The 20,788-nt window shown below is 38.4% G+C and overlaps 1 protein-coding gene across 1 annotated transcript in view; it reads right to left on the reverse strand.

The window, feature by feature from the left end:
- mast4 (microtubule associated serine/threonine kinase family member 4) overlaps window positions 1-20,788 on the reverse strand; it is a 103,212-nt gene that overhangs the window by 75,544 nt on the left and 6,880 nt on the right. Inside the window, 2 exon segments of the mRNA XM_062434925.1 lie at window positions 2,783-2,916; window positions 8,439-8,592. Of these exon segments, the coding sequence (XP_062290909.1) occupies window positions 2,783-2,916; window positions 8,439-8,592 (288 nt within the window).

Genomic DNA, 20,788 nt, shown 5'->3' on the forward strand with positions numbered 1-20,788 from the left:
ATTCTTGGCCAGAATTCAGGCAGAAACTGATTAATTATTTCATTTAAATTATGCGAGGGCTGCTGCACCTGTTGCATCAATATTCTTTTAATGTAATTTTCTCGCTAAACCAATCTATGCATGCAGTGCATTCATAATTTTTTTCAGTAAAAACAGCATCACAGTAAGTCTTGGTTACAGTTTTGCACAAAAGATTTCCACAATACCATCACAAAAGCTTTGTGTGAAAACCTGTAGCAGATAAACCACTGGACTCTGGACTCGCTCTTTAAGAAGAGGTTAAGGCAACATCTCCTCAGGACCAGCTGTGCCTTATGTGCATGTTGCATCAAACATCAGTGAAAGGTGGGCAGGTGACACGTGTGTGGCTTGTTGGAAGTAAGCAAAGAGCCTCAGCGATAGCCCTGATTTTAATCATCTTTCTATTCTCCTATGTGCAGTCTGTTAAAAATGAAGTGAAGGCGTGCTCTGGTAGCTTACTGGTGAAGATTTGTGCCAAATAACCATGGTTAGTTTCCAGCAGCAGACCTTTTATTGCATATTGTTCCTCATCTCTCTCTCATCATGTCCCCCATTGTTTCCTGTCTCTACTGTTGCTATAGTGAAGGCTTAAAATCCCCTTAAAATATACCAGTGGCAATGTCAGAGCCAAGAACCTCACAGTCTCACCTGGAAAGTGAAAATGAGCTCTCTCTCTCTCTCTCTCTCTCTCTCTCTCTCTCTCTCTCTCTCTCTCTCTCTCTCTCTCTCTCTCTCTCTCTCTCTCTCTCTCTCTCTCTCTCTCTCTCTCTCTCTCTCTCTCTCTCTCTCTCTCTCTCTCTCTCTCTCTCTCTCTCTCTCTCTCTCTCTCTCTCTCTCTCTCTCTCTCTCTCTCTCTAACTTTTAATTGACTGAAGGATCAGAGAGCCACAGGTGCACTTTCATATCAAACACCCCTTGTGCTCAATGTGACCCAATACATGTGTTATCGATCCATACAAATCTGTCTAGACGGATAGAGCCGAGTTGTTTCTCTCTCCTCTCACAGTTTACTCATCCCTGGGTGGGTGGAGGAATTGCATGCAGCTAGAGACTTTCCATACCCGCAAGCAAACTCCCCTGCTGAAAGCGTCCTTGAGGATCTCTCGCAGTGAATTGAGAGCTGCTGTGAAGCTGATCTCATGCTCTAACCCTTCCTGTGACGGTTGTTAAGTAAAATGTCTATTAGGATCAGATAAAATAAACACATAAATATTCTAAATTGTTATCCTAAGTTGATTCAATTTAAACCCTTTTTTAAAATTGAATCAACACACTGGAGGACATCCATTTTTACAGAGGATCATGTATTCATTCACTATGCAATAACCAAAGGGATTAATTTGTGGCTTTTACAAGGATACATGTGTTTTAGTTGCACGTACTGACAATGCACTAGCGCCCTCCAGTGTAGGGAATTAATTGAGCTATTTTGCACAACATTACACCTCGACTTAACTTCATTACATCCACACAGCGGCAGAGAAGCACTGCAATCATCTGGGGCGCCTCCAATTATAACTCATGTCATTAAAAGTTGTGTTATCCAAGTTCATGAGTAAATGATGGCATCAGCGTCTCAAAAACCAGCCATCAGGATCACTTACTGTAATAGCAGCATTATGTTATTGTGTAAAACAGGGTCAGCATGATGTCATGAGCCATCTGAGAAATAGTTAAGACCCTTCCAGTTCAGCTTACAGCACCTTTTTCTGGGTCAACCCGCTCAGATCGCTAATAGTGTAAGTGTCAGTTACGGAAATATACTCACACAAACACTTTGACGTGCACATACAAACAAGCGCCACATGCTTTATATTAGATTAACCTTTTCTCTAACAGATAGCGAGCACACGCTGGGAATGAGTCATAGCCCATCGGTATTGGATTAGCCTCTGCTTTTGATTGCATCTCACACAGAGACGAGATGACGATATAGCCCATCAGAGTTTCTATCAGTGTCATCTGAAAGAGCAGAGCGGGAGCACGCTGAAGGTCACCTCTGTCTTCATGACATCATTCCGTTAGCAATTCATTTAGGTATTTTTTAAATGTGTTTGGGTTTGTTTTTGTGTGTGTGTGCCATGTTTAGACTTTAATTTAATCTCAGTCATGGGCTTTTGTGTCATAAGCATTTAGTGCAAGCATTCCTTTGACTCAAACATGATCCTTTTCTAAAGATATTACCTTTAACAAACACTGATATTGTGCAGCTTTTCATGTTTTGCATCCACAGAAATAAAAAAAAATAAAAAAATATAAAAATCAATGCTGCAAATTGCCTAATATAAATACAATAGGATTCAGTCAGAGTACACAAATCTGATATGTGTTTGATCTTAGCTCACTGTTTACAGGCACAAAAAAAGAGTCTTAGCCTGAAAATGTTGGAACATTACCATATCGTCTCCTTATTTTATCTATGTTGTATCAGCCTATATATGGAGCACTGTTTGGCCTAGTTTTATATAATTGTTTTGTGATTGTTAAGTCAATAAAAGTTTGGACTCACATTCTCATTCAATTTAATATAAGGGTGTGTCCAAATCTTTGAGTGTTATTGTATACAAATGTTCTTTTAATGAAAGCCCCTACTACTTAACATAAGTGGTTCAGTAAAATTCACACGCAGAGCAGCTTTTGTTTTGAACAAACGCTGTCCCACCCTTTAATCTGCAGGTGCAAAACATGAGGTAATGGGATCATTCTCGCTGGATCAGGATGCAGGACACTGCGCCGGGGTCATGATTCAGGAAGTACTCACCAGGCTGGAGGTGAGGGAGGGGTCCGACTTTCCAAGGTTCCGGGAGCACATACGAAGCAGGTTAGAAATCTCAGATGACGGCTGGCATGCTGTCTGTGTCTGCTGGGGATGTGTGGGTAGTAGAAGGTACTTTCCTGCAGAGCAAAAACAAGTAAATTTGGACTGCTGTATGTCACAAGCCAACACCCCTAACCCACAATGACAGGGAGCAGTACAGACCACATGACAGTAAGCAGTAACATGAGAATCCTAGCTGTGTTCTCATGTTAGCTGTGTAAAGCTTAAGTCCATGATCCAATGCAGGCAGGCATGATGTCAAAGGGTTAAATTGGGGCCAGAAGGGGAAGATCCCATTAAGAGATCACTGGCAATCCCAACATTACATAACCACAGCACCAGCACACTTCCAACTCTTACAAAAGTGAGCGTACAGTATCATTGCACCAAGTTTTAGTACACACAATATTCTTTGCAAAACTGAAAAAAAGTCCACATTCAGCTCCCTCCTCTGTCAGCTAGATGGCACCAAATGCTCCCTCTATCATCTATCTAGTTTAATCATCCCTCTTTTATCCTAAAACCTCTGTAGACAAAGACCAGATAAAGATTAAAACATAACATAAGCATCTGAATTAGCAGATCTTATTGTATTACTGAAACTCCACGACTTGAAATCTTTCATAGAAGTGTTGCTATCCTTTATCCACATGTGTATATTTCCATTTCCTGTTCAAGTAAACACTTGAGACAGAGAGGAGGATTAACAATCTTGGCACAGAGAGGAAAGAAACGTAAGTAGACTATGCTCATAACACAAAGAGAATATGTTCAGTTCATACTGTATAGCATGAAGATTTAGTAGAAACTAGACACTAGTTAATGAGCACCCTGCTGGTGTAGAGGTTTAAAGTGCTGACTGTGAACAGCACCATCCCAGGGTTGAGTCCAACATGGGACCCTTATTGGATGTGATTCCCTGTCTCTCTCGGTTTCCATAAATTATTGTTTGAAACTGCAGTAGCTGAAATCCTTTAAGCCTTAGTATTTGAAAAACATCCTGAAGGAAGACAGATGTTAGATGCTTTATGTTTCTCCTAAATTAAACCATAATCTCTAATACACTGTTTTGTAGTCTCACACTGCAAATATGTTCTTTTTTAAATGTTGTTTTGGGCATTTTTTGGGGCTTTATTTTAAGAGAGGGCAATGACATGTAACAAAGGTCTGCAACCTGAATCTAGCAACAGACATTACCTCTAATTATTTTGGCTCTAATCTGTTGTTAATGTGGCTGAAAACATGTTTGTGAAGTATGAGCTGTGACTTGCATTACAAGTGTTTCTATTATCCATAATAAATATTCATTTATTAAGTAAAATCTGCAATTTTAGTCCATTTACTAGACAATACAAAAAAATGCAATGAAATCTGACTAAATTAAATCTAAACACCAAAACACAGACACTGTCTTTTCTTGCAGTTTTCTTTATCACAAGTGCAGACAAGATTATAAAGGCTCAATTTGGGACCTCAGGCAAGAACACCTGTACATAAAAAGTACAGTGCAGGCAGTACACATGCAGTAATTGATTAAAAATAACCTGTATGCACATTCCTGCCAGCTGAGTTACAGTAGTCCTCATTTTTTCCACTGTGATCAATGCAGTAAGACCAAGAGAATTTGAGGGAGACCAAACAGGATGAGGAGGGAAAACTGTGCTCCTTCCTTCCTTACTGGCAAATGTTTTCATCACTAGAGCCCATCACATCCCAGCATAAAGGAAATCTCTCATCAGGCACAAGTCAACACTTTCAGATGAAGAGAGTCAAGAGGTAATAATGTTTTTTTTTTGGTTTTTTTATATTCAGCACAGGTATTTGCAAGGTCAGGCCGCTCCGTTCCCAACCTTGTCCTGTTGCCCCTGTTTCAAGCTGCAGTGCTGTTTCGGGAATTACGATGTGAAATAATGAACGAACGAATCAAAAATCTCTACACATACTGTTATTGCTCTATTGGGTTTCATACACTTGGATATTTTACATAATTGTATCCAGGCCAATGTCATCTACGTTATGTTAATGCGGGGGAAAGGGTGAACTAGGCTCTATTCTTTGCTTCATAGAGAGAAACGCTTCATTACTAAGGGTGACTTAAAACACACAGTTCATGTTTTAATATCATTAACAGTTTTCAAGATTTCTGTATTTGCCATTTTTGTGTACTTGCATACATAAAAATGACATTTTGTCCCTCACAAAAGACAAAAAACAGACTAGAAAGGTACACAGTGGAAAGAACAGTCAGCTGCAATTAAACTATAATAATATCTAATAAAAATATCCAGTGTCAAATAGTCCTGTCTCACAGTAATAATAAAATGAAGTAATAAAGGAAGTAATAAAAATGTATAAATAAGTAATTGAATAAAGTGCCAAAGCTGCATTTTTAATTGTCCCTCCTAAATTGCCCAGCAGAGTTCAGTATTAAAGTGATCAGTGTTTTGGGCGTTGGAGGGGAATCGGTTGACTGGATGTGTTTGTCACAGTTTGTTCATGATTCCGACCGCCTGAGGAAAGAAACTGTCTTTCATCCTACTTTTCATTCTAACACAAAGATTGGATTTTATTACCCCTATAATTTTCGTTTGCCACAATTAATAAGAAATAGCTGACTGTTTAACTTTTATGTTTGATCTCCTGAATGGCCTTTAAAAAAATATTGTGTGCCCTCGGGTATAGTGAGCTGTGAGAACAAACCAGCACTATGACAACATATAAAGCTATGTTAAAATCAGTACTTTTTATCACATCCAACCTCAAATTACTTACTTTAATAGCACAATGGAGTCTATGGAAGTCAACCTGCTTTAGGTTAATGTTTATTTATTCCTCTTATTTTCATGTAGGCCAATTATTAAAGGGTAATGCATTCATTCAAAGCTGCAACTTTCATTGTATGTGAAAAGGTCAACATTTTAAATCAGTCAGGTGTAAGTCCTCCCTCTCTCCGTACACTGTGTATCCACCTCACAAGAAAAAATAAACAGTTCTAAGCCCTAAAAACTGACAGACAAATCAGCCTGAGGTCTTACAATCTTCTCAATGGAAGCAAACAAATCCGCAGTCACAGTAGAAGAGCCGTAATTGTGCAGGGGAGGAATGTGTTGTGTATATGCTCATATGAGCCAGAGCCCCACTCCTCTATCCAGAGGCAAATTGAAACTGCTGTATAGCTTAACCATTTAAAAAATATATATATTTTCATGTCAACACGGCTCTTCGCTTCCCCCAATTTATCCAACTGTTAGAGATCCCTTGTTAGTGGAAACTGCATATAAATTGGATGCCCAGTGTGTTTTTGAGTCCTTTGGAAAACACAAAGTAATGTAAACTCGAGATGCTAAATCTGCTCGGGTGGTTTCTATTCCCTCAGTCTAGGCTGAAGGATTTTTCTACCCACCTAAAAACTTAAATTACAAAAATCCTTGCACAGTGATGTTGACAATTTCAAGGAGATACAGTAACGCTCTGCAGGCTTTACACATTCTCCATAACATGAATAAAGTATTTTTTTTTAAGTGGGAAAGTGCAAACAAAATGCAGCCTTACTGACAGTAAACCAAGTCAGTAATTAGCGTGTTAGCTCATGCATTCCTCCTGTGTTCCAGAGACTAAGTACGGCTGTAGAAAGTCAAACCCTAATGAGCATTTTCAACCACATTTCAGCCATACTTTACACTTAAGCCATTTGTGTATGGCCCACAGTGAATAACTGAGGAGACTATAAATGAGCATAAATGGGGCAAGGGCCAACACAGATATAGGTCAACAATGCCAAGAGTTGCTGAGGGAATTACCCGCAACAGATTTTGCAATTTTTGCCTAAAGCCCCAGTAAACTTGGTATTAAACTACTTTTTTCGGCGTGGCGTTGTGGTTTGATCAAGGTTGACTGAAAGATCAATATTTACTATTATTAGTCATATTTCTATTATTAATATCGTTGTTATTCTGCTTCTCTGTCTCCTGTCTCCCCCTTTCCTCCTTCTTCCTCTCTCAACCCAGCCAGTCGAGGCAGATGGGCGCCCACCTAGAGCCCAGTTCTACTTGAGGTTTCTTCCTGTTAAAAAGGGAGGTTTTTCCTGGCTGCTGTCGCCAAATGCTTTCTCATGGGGGGATGTTGGGAGAGTCCAGACCTGCTGTATGTGAAAAGTACCCTGAGATCATTTCTGTTGTGATTTGGCACCAAGAGACCTGGTATATAAGCAAACAACACTGCAACGTCTGTGCTCATTCTCCCCAATTCTCATTGAAATACACACATACATTCTGATATCTCATTCGCCTTTATCCAACTGTGTCCTGCCCCCTTGAAACCAGTGAGAGGAGCAAAGATAAAACTGTATGAAACAATGAGAAAGCTCTCATGTGAAATAATCAAAACTGTTTCATGTTTGCAATATGTTTTCAGGGCCTTAAAATAGATTGCAAACAATGACTGAAAAGGAAAAAAGGACATCTATAATCTTGAAATGATACTTTGATGCATTGCAGGTCTAGAGGGCACCGAGTTTGAAGATACTGGGTCACATATCTGCTGTTAGCAGATGATGATATAATCCTTTTGGATTCATTAAATTGGTCCCTGATGCAATTTTGAACGGTGTCCTACCAAGTGTGACACTGTCATTGCAGCAGTCCTTGAGCAGTCCTCTTTTCAGAAACAGGTTTTAAGTGGAAAGACGGTCACTGTTTATCACTACTTGCTGCAGTCATTTGACATGGGTTTTTACTTCAAAGTATATCCTTGTAATTATTTCCCCCACAAAAGGTAAGAAATACTAAAAAATGCTCACAGCAGGCTCTATGGATTATCCCAAGCTTCTGAAAATACATTTTTCCAAGTCATTTTTGAACGCTTTGAACTCACCTCACTTGTACTTGAAAGGTGGCAAAAGTATCTGCAAGATCTTAAAACTAGGGGAAAGTAAAGCAAAAGTATCTCCACGCCTGAATATCACTAAAGTAAGAGGCCCTTACCCTTCAGACACATTAAGGGATGTTAATAGCACATTAAAGAGCATCCATGATAGATGGTCATTGGTTTATGGCGATTAATGTGATAGCTCGCCTTTAAAAGGATTAACATAAATCGTTTTTCTCCCTCTAGGCTGCCGCTATAAATAAATCTTCTACCTGTGTGTGGGAAACCCTGGAGGACAATGTGTGAAGGTGAGAGAGAGTTTGAGGGGGGAGGGGGGGGTTGAATATTGATTACATATAGTAAGATGAGTAACAATAAAGACAAATTAGCCTTATGGACCCTCCCCCTTTAATTAGTAGACGAACACATGGGTCATAATAAAAGTTTAATCAAATAAAGTAATTAGAGTAATAAGTTATTAAAAGGCAGAAAAATGATGAATTGTGGCCAATGGTAATATTATAAGCATGTTTTAAAACTATTATTTATCCCTGCATGGGTAATAAAAAAAACATGTATCAATGAAACAGGCAGCTGTCAGGGCAGAAACCTTCAAAACAGCACAGTGATGTGGTGAGGCATCAGTTCTTTTAACTAACGCCTATCTAGTAGTCTAAAGCAGCTCAAATGCATACGCGACTCTTATATATAAAGAACTATAATAAACTATTACCTGTGAGACCTCCCCCTAGGCTCCGTCTTCTGACGTGTTTTCCATCTTCGCTGAGATGTCGCTTGAATTTGAGAGCAGGACTTAATACGTAGGTCACCTCTGGGTTACTGGACTTCCTGAGGCATGTGGAGGGAGGATAGAGGATGTTGTCCAACTGGATACATAAAAGAGAGAGAGAGAGGGAGAGAAAAAAGAGGTATCATTAGAGAAATAAGTTTAAGGTTATTTTTGTGGTTAGAGCCATACAATATGAAAATGAAACCTAAATATAAATAGTTTTTGTTATTTCTTTGTTTTGTTAAAAGAAAAAAAAAAGACACTCAAAGCAGCATTTTCAGCTTGTAAGGAACTTATGTGTCTTACAAACTGTGGGAGATTTTGTCTGTCGCTAACCAATTTACCTACGTTTGCTAAGTTTATAGACTTGTGAGATCCTTTTTTCCTAAGGAATAAAAATACCGTTCTTTGAATAATTATTTGTTTTGTGTTGTTTTTGGTTTTGTTTTTGTTTTTTAGCAAAAAAGCTTAGATTACCTAGATAAAAATCACATCCACTGCATTATTGAGAATCTGAGGTATGCAAATATCATTAATTTCAACTACTCGGCAGCCTGTGGACTTATTTCTATGTAAGGGACTCTGGACAAATTTTCCACAAAGTCCAAAGGTTGTGATGTTTATATGTGCTATACTAGCATTACTAGCTAACGTTAGTTGAGATATAATTATTAACCTTTATTTTACCTTGAAAGACTATTGAGGTATTACAATGGTGTCAAGAAACATTAACAGCAACACAACACACAAAACAATATTAGGTAAAAGAAGATAAGTAAAGGAGAAAAAAAGTAGGAAAAATTTAATATTATTAAATAAAACATGAATAAATACAGTTACACAGTTAAGATACAATGAAGTTAAAAACACTGACAATCAAATTAAACAAGGTCTTTGTAAAGGCTTTTGAACAGCTGTATTGATGGTAAAAAAAAAAAAAAATCTCATTTTAAGACCTTTTGCAGATTGTTCCAATGGTAAGCTGCATTATAAGAGAAAGACATTTAAGAGAAATGGATTCTGCTAACAACAGTGACCCACCACAACCCAGATTTGGGGCTTTAACATTACTGCAAAGCATGTGAAATATATTGTGATATTGTGGTTTTAGCTGGCTCAATGCTCATTTAATGGCCACCAGTGTCATAAATGAGAGGGAATTTCTGATTACTTACATATTGCACCTTTAATGTTAATGTAATCATCTTGTTCATATATTTTTGGCCTTCATCATTCATCACTATAACAGAGCATTTAGCCTATTTAGTTATCATAAATTATTAAAATTGGAGTAAATTCCCTAGAAGGGGACACGATGTACAGATTACAACTTCAAAAAAGCTGCAAATCTATAAACCTCAGGCAGCCCTAAAGGCAAGACTCAACTTCTCAAATAAGAGGGGGGATTCCCGAGCTGTTCTCAAAGTAATAAAAGTGCAGCTCATAGTTTGGCACAACATGTAGTTTATGGATCAGTTGCTCAGTCAAAGATTTGTAAGGCTTCCACACCCATGTCTCTGCTGATTTTAATCACAGAGAAACATGTTGTCTAAATAGCAGAAACCTACATTAACAATACGACACATTATAAATCCATAACAAATATACTAAATAACACGGCGTGTCGCATTACGCCAGCCTGTTGTATTCTCAGGAGATAATGACCTTGCATAATGCTCACACCACATAACAATGCCAAGCGGTGAGGAAGAGGCCCTCCCTGAGAATACAAAGATATACATGGCTCAACAGCATTGTGTGGAAGGAAATACCCCCTGCTCTCAAAGGGATGATTCATGATCCCAAATACTATTAAGGACAATGCTTTTTAAGGTGCTTTTGCCTCTAAATGGATGTAGATATCCAGCGCAAGAGTGATGTGATTACTGGAAAATACAAGAAAAAACACATTCAATTAAGACTCAGAACATTTAAGTACAAACAAATGAAAGTAATGCTGTTTGTAAAGATTTCCCCTTAAATCAATATCGTGGTTCTAACCATGAGAATACAGGATTTTATACAACAAAGTTCCTCTTTATTCATCAGTACTACAAGCAATAACTAGTTAAGAGGCAATTGATAATTTGCAGCTCTGCCTTAAGCAAAAACACATATGGTAACACCAAGATCTCATGACCCTTGTCTTTGCTTTGAGATAGATATTACTGTGCATGACGACCATGAGTGTTCCTCTTTCTAAACTGTAGTAGTGTTACTCAGACACATGCATGAAAAAGAAGAAGAAGGGATAAGAAACAGAGCCATTAGCAGGATGGAACATGCATTATCTCTCAGCTACATCTAAACACAGGCACCAACTGTATTTATAGTACATGGTCACATTAAGTGTTGAACGGATGGATGAACTCTACTGTGTTATAACAGAGGACATTTTGTCGTGGTGAGAGTGCACCAAAAAAAAAAGGGGGGGGGGGGGGGGGGAAGAAAAAGGAAACTGAAGAAAATCTTGACATCTATCCGTGTTTATTTATAAACTGGAAAAATATTAAACAATAATGAAGAATGACCTGGAGCCTTTAAAAATGAGTAGTTTCCTGGGCACTAGTATTTTTTAATATTATGTAAATGTAGGCAATATTGAGAGATTCTCTTGCAGGTGAGTTTGTTAAAGGGGATGTATCATGCACATTTCCATGTTCAGGGTCTATATTTATATTCTGTGACTCTATTGGATTATCTTTGCATGATTTACTTTTTTTTTTTTTTTTTTAATCAATTTATTAGCATTTTCCTTCTTATTTATTTCCTGATTCATCTTATAATGACTGACTTTGTGCAGACCCTCAGTTCAGCCTCTGCCTGAATTAGGTTGTTTGAGTTCCTGTCTCTTTAAGGGTTAGGGTTAGCGATGAGCCTGCTGTTTTTTTGAGCAGTTAGCTTCAGGAAGCTGCATCTCAACTGACTTTTGGCGTTCACTTCTTTTACTTTGAAAATGGAAATATGCGAGTGGATGATGTAAACAACCCGTAGAATAACCTTAACAGCAAAGACTACTTAATGGACGGCCATTTGTAGACATGTGTGAACAATCTGCTGATATCAGGATCAGGAAGTAGAGTTAACATTGCAAATGATGAGTTCAGAGCAAATGAAGGCCCTGGATTTTGATTTTCAAGGAGCATTTTTACATACACCCATCTTAAGACATCTAAAATCTTTTTTTTTTTTTTAAACAAAGTCACAACAAGCACGTGTCCCCTTTAAAGCTGTATTGTAGTTTTAGACCCACAGGCCCATTAACTGTGTTACATTGTCCAGTCCCTACCTGAACTGTTATCATATTAAATATAACTGTACTATACTGTAAATATATCTACTCTTGATGTATCGTTGTATATCCTTTATTGCTTTTGCATAGCTGCTGCAGTTTGGACAGTGAAATAAAACCCCTACTTACCCCATATTTAACAGTAATTTGATCGAGTGCCAGGTGCCATTACTTCTCTTACTCTTCAGTGCAAACAGGCCGTATATAAGCAAACGGACACTAGTTTTGACAGTTGGTTCAGTTAGCTTACACCTGGCAGTTCACCCACATCATAACCAAACACAGTCTGAACTTACAAAACATGTGATGTAACCGTTTCCAGGTGTTTAAACGTAAATATATTCAGCTTATTCACGATAAAATAAGGGACGGATGGGGCAATTATGTCATTTAAAAACACACATAATATATAAGAAATGCCTCTATAAGTAGCTTACAGTTATGCTGTGACACAATCAGTGGTGAACTCTCATATAACCCCAAATAAACTTTGTCAGGATAGGTTATTATGACCTCAACACTCCAGCACCGTGGACTATGATACATTGTGCATATAACCATGTGGAGGTCAAAACTCTACGAAGTCACTGTCAGAACATGTTTAAGGTTTCTACATCACAAAAGGAAGTTACTCATTTCATATTATATGTTTCATATTATTGTATTACTCAATATAGTTCAGCTTCCGTTGCCTTTCACCATCATCTTTCCTTTAAAAAGAGAAATATTCTGCTGAGGTTGGTTGTGTTACAGCAGTTGTTTTGTTGTTGTTATTTCTACAGGCAAATCAGACCATATGAATCATCAATGGATTATGACTTTCAACTCATAAAAAGGAAGATAATCAGCTATTTTATCTCGATTGCTTGTACGCTAGGTCAAAGTCTGAAGTTTAGAGGTGTGCTATATCTTTTGGTCTGATGCCTGCTTTGGCTGAGCAAACATGAATTATTAATCAATTGATATTTCTAACAAAAAACTAAAATTGGAGCCACTTGAGGATGCAAGGAGAGGAGGATTAAGGAAAAGTCATTTTTACACAGGATACTGACAGAAACCATTAGACAAATTCTTATTGACTACTTATCGTTACTTATTGGGCAGCAAACAATACAATCTGACCATTTTAAACCCAAAACACAACAAACAAACTCAAATGTATTAGCCTTGTAATCCTTGCAACCTTTTACCTTCTTGATTCCTGACTCGGTGCACCACAACAGAAATTTGTGAAAACTATAGAGGCCTGCCAAGCTGGCCAGAGTTTCATCAGATTTTTCTCTCAACAGAGCTTGGCCATTAACATCAGCCAATTATGAATGATGGATAGTTTGATCAGTAAACCCATACATTTCACTGACTCATAATACATCTCTATTATTAAAGGATATTGTAAGTATGTATGTCTGCTGGTCAAAAAACATCTGCATTGATTTTAAAGGGTGGGTGTCAGCCCTTTAAATGCCTATTTGATTACATAGAAAACACTGCAGTAAGCCAATAGCAGTTCCCTTTCTGTGTACACAGCATGAAGCACACACGTTGCAGTTTTGGCAGCTGCCGGTGCCCTTTCACCTACCATTCCTCTCGCTCTCTCTCCTGCAGCTGAGAGCCGCCCAGAAGAGCTCCTGAAAGCAAGATCAAACCTGACCTGCCCCTCCTTCCTTCATCTTCTTTTCCACCCTCAGCTTCACACACACAGTGGACAGTACCAACAATCCTTTTGTTGTCAAAGCAGAAAACAGACAGCAAACAAATAAAACAAAGGTGAGCTGCACAACAAGCAAAGTCAGTCGTGTTTACCCAACTGGCCACCTTAACTAGTATGAAATGCGTGACAAAAAGAAATCTATATTAGTACAGTATGCTTTCATTTTGTTATGCTGTTACACCTGCATACTTTCGGTTATGAATATTGAGTCTAATAATTAGATAACAACTCTTTTACTTTGATTGTACATCAGATTAGGCACTCTGGCTCTGAAGCTTGTGTGGTTTACCGTGTTAACCTCAATATCCGTTCAAATGAACAGGAACCTTTTTGTGAGTAAATAACCCCCTTCAATTAATATTTCCTGTCACTTCAAATCCACAACAATAATGCTTGATGCTTGAATAATGACATGACTGACATATTCTATTAACTGCTGATTTAGATAACCTTAGGCGGACAATCACCCACCAAATTTTGTCTGCAAGACCTCTGCAGGAAAAAGCTGGTATCCAAGGATCAGTGGATATTGGAAAAGGTCTAAAAAGGTGAGGAAAAAAGGGGATAAAGCCAGACAAGAGCAAGAACCACAAAAAAAGGTGAATTTATACGTGTTGTTTTATGTGCTTTCAGAATCAACAGAGCATCAGTGTTGAACTTCGTCCACAGAGGAGTGGGAATGGTTCCAAAACATTGGATAAGGCCGATGATGCAGAAGGCAGAGCAAACACTCACTGGACCTTTTACTGTTGCTGTTGACCTTTACCAGCCGAGACTACAAAGACCACGTGCACTGGAGGGGGGGGGGAGACACACTCGAGCCACACAGACGAGAGGAGAGAAACTTTTTATACACGTACATACACAAAAGCATGCACAGCTACCCAAATAAACTGACAAACAAAAGGACAGAGCAGCAGGAAGAGTTGTGTATCCTACACAGGCAAATGCAATGATAAAAGAGTTTTTAAAAAAAAAAAAAAAAATCTAGGCTGCACACTGGGACATTGTCACCAAGGTCAAGTAATAAATACCCTAACTTTGTAAGCCAAGGAAAACTTTGTGGTTTTCACACACATTTATGTGGCCAACTAGCGCATGAGCCTTGGCATTTAAGTGCAAGCACATAAGTTCACATTCAAGGAGTTTATGGTCATATTAAAATGCCAAAACATATGACGTGGCTGCTTTCCAATCAACAGTTACGCTGTCACACACAGTGACACACATACAGTATACACTATAAACAAGTATAAATGGAAACAGTACTTTTAAAAAACTGACTTATTGTAAACAGACCTGGATAAATAGAACTGAAAGCAAAGTGGATTACTGGCTACCAGCTTCTGTGTCCTGCAGGCTGTTAACGACTCTTATCTCCTGAAGATAAAAGCCTGTAAAACACTCATTTCAATGTTTTTCCTGGAACTTGTAGAAAGAACATATTAAACATTGTATGGTATACTTCATTTGCAAGCAAGGTTCTGCATTATAAAAGGTAAAGAGGACTGACGCATGATTTCCACTTTTTAAAAAAACACAAATCTAGAGCAGTTGTACAAAGGGAGAATTAGCAAATGTATTCACACCCCAGGATATTAATTCCCTTTGAGGGATTTGTGGGGAAGTGTTGTTAATCATTTCACTGAGATGGATGAAAGGGACCTTTTACAAGTGAGAGCAAATTGTTATTAGTGTCTTTTCATTGGTTGCTAAGACACAATGAGTACACATTTGTGGTAAAACAGGAAAAGAGACCCCATACATCAAGAGGCATTACATCGTACCGCTTTCCAGTCATCGCTGTGCTTTGTTTCACTCATCTCCCTCCCTGCCATTGTTTCTTCATCACATCCTTTTGTAACCGACAACTGAAAACAACATGGATCAGTAACGGTCAAATCATACTCTTCACTTACATGCTGGAGACATACATACACAGAGACACACACACATACACAGAGACACACACACATACACAGAGACACACACACATACACAGAGACACACACACATACACAGAGACACACACACATACACAGAGACACACACACACACACACACACACAGAGACACACAGACAGACAGACAGACACACACACAAACACACACACACCATCATAAACTCAACTAAGAGGACCAACAAGAATTCTGTACTCTTTCATTTAAGTTTGTTTTTTGCAAAATAAAAACAAACAGAAGTCTAGAGACACTCTCTGGTGTACAAAATGCAGCTTTAAAACCCAAATCTTTAGCTTCACATGTTGTATTTGAACTACACCGGAAACAACAACAGAGTGATGCTTGTACCATCATCTTACTTAATCACGCTTGGTATTTTGCCATCAAACAGAGTGAGACATTTCAAACCGGTAATTCAACTTCACTGTTTTGATTTCACTCTAATGTGTTCCAAGTAATTCTCCATCTGAGCAATGAGTCAAACAATGAATATAAATTAATGTCTGCAATAAATATTTTATGATGGAGCAAAGTCTTCATCAGAAGAAGTCTTGTTTACTTAGTTATTAAGCAGTGATTCATGCATAGTCGTGCAAACATACTGGTTCAAATGTATATGCCGCAATCATTTTAAGTTTGCACAAGATTAAAAATGGCCTGTTGTTATTGATGCTTCACAATTCAAGAGAGAGACTCCTCATCTTTCTCTAATAAGCCTGTCTGAGCACTGAATATGAGAAACAATCTGAGCTCTATCTCACAGAATGAAGGATTTAAGATTGTCAAAATCAGTTTGGACAGAGTTAATAACAACGCACACCAATGCCAGTTGACTGTTTGCTAAGCCTCACCCAATAAATGCTGTTGCTATGCCTGTCGAGCCGTCTGTTCTCTCGCTGTAGGTGATAAATGTAACTGAATTACTGCTCAAAGTTCTTTACATTGTTGAAAAAACATAGACCCTTAATTTCAGACAGAGGTAGACAAAACCAGGCTGAAATGAAACTTGTCACTAACAGATTTTTTGATATAATGTAAACTTTTTAATGTTTCCAACCGACTTGTTTTAAAAACGAGAATCTTGTAGAAAGGGTTGTGAGGGATTTATGGTCTCATGTGTGTGCCTTAACGTCTGTGAAATGCCCATGGACATCTGTACAATGATTTCTGTTAACTCAGGAAAGACACATGGTAGTAGAATTGACTGTGTCTAATCTGTTAGGAAGTCAGCAGTGTTCAATGCTTGGTTTATGTGCTTTATTACTTTATTTATATGACTTCCCTTCTTCAAACTTCCACTATGATTACAGTATGAAAGCTGAAACTGTTTGTTGTTCGGGAGAACAACTGTGTGTCATTCTCCATGCTGGCATGTAAAGAGTAAAGACAAAGATTGATCACTTCGTCGTCTGTGATTCTTCAGAGAAACGTCAACGCTTAAATATTTCTTCTGCATGTCCTAACCCATGAGATTAAAGAAACAACATTATTCTTGTATGGTAGTCAAGAACTAGAATAAATAGTAAAAGGTATAATAAGGTAAAACTCCAGATCCAGAGTATCACTCTTACTACAGCGCCACGCACATGCTTCAGCATGTGGAGAGAAGCTTGACAGGCCTGCTGTGCCTAGTTACAGTTGCTAAGCTATGGTTGGCCAATAGCTGTTTGGGAGAAGAGATATATAAGAGAAGGATTGTTGTTTCTGTCTCTCTAAACAGTGAAAAACCACAGCATTTTTCCCTCTCTCCTCTCTATTAGTCTACATAACTCCTGAAACAACCACACAGTGTGATTATATAATTCAACTATCATTTCATGCAGTGCTCGAATCTTGTAAACTGTAGTGAGTGAACTCTTGAGATTGAGAGCATGTTCATCACTCTTTTTCTCAGGGTCAACTGCAGCAGAGCAAACTATGTTCTGGCCGACCTTGTCACCCAACATCTGTCTTGTTCAAACTCCCCAAATTCCAAGCTGGCCTGAATCTCTCTTCCCTCGCTCTCTGCACTGAGGATCTCTGTGTTTACCCATGAGGAAAACAGCACACTTGAAAGTCTTGTGGTTCAAATCCAAATAACTTCACAGGGCACACCACATTGCAATCACCCCGTCACCAAAACACTTTGTCACTCGCCTCACACTGACACTTTCCCTTCATTAGCTAAAGAAAAATCTTAAGGATTTGTGTTTCTGAACTTTGTGTGGTCTCACATGGGAATTCAGTTTCCTGTGTTGACATGATCTAAAGTTGGAAAATAGAGGGGTTCTTTCTTTTGGCGGTTTCAAGACTATCCATATAAAGATTCATTATCTTCAGCATGTAAAGAATTACACCATGCATTATTTTTTCCACCACGCATGTCATGTTTTCCTGTGTTTAAGCACATTGCCTTAGAGACTTACTGTATGTATTACATACAATCTGGTGGACTGTTAGGCCCAAGGCCAAGGAACTGCTGATTACATTTTGGTCATGATGGGCATCTGGGATTTTTCTGCCATGAAAATACAAGAGGTCGAGTGATAGTGCAAACAGAAAAAGTTATTTTATTTCAATAAGTTGTTTTCAGATTTTTTTTTTTAGAAACAAGGATTTCTCAAACAGGATCCTTTACAAACTCCCAATGGGTGCATAAAACATACGCTTCTTCTCACAGCACAACCATATTTAAAGCAAGACTAGGTCAAACCTTTGTGTATATGCACACACACACACACACACACACACAAACAGACACTAGGGTTTGACTGCTGAGCCAAGTTGAGCAGAAGAAGAAGGTTTTATTTGTTCTAAATAAACCTTTTAAATGGAGTTGCTGCCTCTTTAAGATTCATTTAGCATGAAGCCTGTACACAGTGGTGGTAATTTGGATGACAAGATAGAGAGAAGATTGCCACTAAGTGCACCAAACACTTTATTAGGAACACCTGTTCAAACTAATGCAATCCAACACAACAGCTCTGCCATAAACTCTACTGTTATGAAGCTTATATGTTTTCAGTTCTTGTTGACACTGTCAGACTACTGTATGTTTATTATGGAGGTTGTAGTGGGTGGTGGTGTACTGGAGTGCATTACATTGAAAAGTGCTCCCATGTTTTTTGTAATGGTGTGGACAAAATATTAGGAACACTTTAGAAGGTTTAGTATACGCATTGCATTGCACAGGTGTTCCTAATAAAATTATTGGTACGTATGTTCATTCAGAAGGACTTTGACTTCAAAAAATACATTACAGAATACATCAAAAGAACTTCAAATTCAGCCTAATTTTCTAATCTTATAAACAATTTCTGTTGGAGTCTCTTACCTTGTTTCCCTGCGATGATGTACAATGACCCACGTTTAAATTCCGACCTAAAGACATACTGTTTGAGTACCAACAAACTTAACCACCCATATCGTTTCAAAGTGCTCTATCATCCGTGTTGAACAGCCGTGCAGACATGCAAAGCACAGCGAGACAGCGGAGTCAAAAATCAAAGATGGAACCTGGAAAGACTCGGTCCTGAGTGAAAAAGAGTCTTAACCAGATTGTGTTAATCCTCTTAGCCACAAAGCATGCACTGACACTGGATGTCCCTATAATCACCCTGACTGGCTGCCTGCTTAAATAAATGGCTGCTTATTTAGGGGTGCACTGCAGGGCACAGCGGGAAGGTGAGTTAAACATTATCAAACAGAAGCAAACACTGATACACAAGCAAGCAAGCACTGATGCAATGTTTGGCAGCTGCCCTCTGACTTCAAATAGCAGGCTTTATGGACTAAACCAATAAGCCAATCAAGTACTATACCCAATTAATACTAATGGTTAGAAGGAGACAGAGAGCAACATCGATTTGATTTAAGATTAGGAATTAAATTAAGAATACCTATCAAAATGTGATCATTTCCAGTTGAATAATCAATCTATTTGTTAAATCATCTCGTTCCTGTTTGTTTTTTTCCGTTGCCTCTACATTACTATCAACAAAACAATGCGAGATAAAAGCTTGAGATGACAAACACTGAACAAGCATCACTATATGCCAGCTGTGTTATTATTCTATGATAGAGAACAAAGTACCACCCACCCAGCAGCAAGCACAATTCATAAGTAGTCGGCTTCAGGCTATTACATTTTATTCATCTATTTCCAAGCTTCACCTACCACACATTGAGGCTGAAGCAGAAGTACCTTAAAGTACAATGCCACCTACAGCTTCTAATTGACTCCCATTCATAAAACTTCCCTCTAGAAATACTAAGTATAGTACTAGTCAACAAGTCAACAGCTAAATTCTGGCCCTCAAACAAGTGTGCTGGTGGTTATTTTGGAAATTACTGTTCCTTATCATTGTTTATACTAGCTTTGATGTGTGCTGTGTGGGTGTTTATTGACAGCTGGCTCACCTGTTGCTCAACCTGACTCTGGGACTTGCACTGAGGTGGATCACTGTCACAATATTTTGGAAAATGTAATGTTACCTGACTATGACAGCTGCCCTGTTAACAATACTTTGACTAAGTAGCTAAAGTTATCACAAGTGTGCAGCATTAGGTGTCCTGGTAAGCTGAGCACTTTGCTTAAGTCTGAGGTAGCGGGACGCTCTTGGCTCTAAATGGAAAAAGACTATAAGCAGCAATTCTGGGCTTCTAACTGACTCCAATGTAAACCAATAGGTGGGTCACTTCACACCTTGCTACGTCCATCTTTATATACAGCCTACGATGTATCCTTAATCCAAAAAGCCCAATACAATTCTCAAAAAAAAATCACGTTTCAATTCACCCAAAGCATCCTAAACACGCATCTCACACGTTTCCAAGGCAAACTCCATTTGTTTCCATTCATTTCAATAACTGCATAGTTGGAAAAATGCTCTATCGACATACTGAAAAAACAAAACAGTTTTATTAGTCAATCCATTGCAGATAATAAGTAAACACAGCCGTATAATGAATAAACACAACCAAGATCAGTGGCCACAGTTGACCCCAAAACTGTTTACAGTGTTCAGTGAGGCGCTGTGGGACAGTAGACAAGTGGCCACATCTTAAAGGGGTACTCAAGTGATTTAGTATTGCACTTCCATGTGGTTGAGTAGCTTTTGACAAACAGATTTTTATTAAAGAAGAGTTCAAATCGCAGCAGCTTTCAGCCTCTTATATCATTCAACCACAAATACCCTGAGTCCTACAAAGTTGGGAGTTTGATATTTCAATAATAACCATTGAGCTGTTGGCCCGCTGCCACATTGAAACCAGCTCTACACAGAATCACTTCCCTTATAGCTGCCTTGTTCATTCCAACAATAACACATATTAGAGTTTGGCGGTTTG

This window comes from Scomber scombrus, chromosome 15 (assembly GCF_963691925.1).
Source record: "Scomber scombrus chromosome 15, fScoSco1.1, whole genome shotgun sequence".
In the NCBI taxonomy this organism is placed as follows: Eukaryota; Metazoa; Chordata; class Actinopteri; order Scombriformes; family Scombridae; genus Scomber; species Scomber scombrus.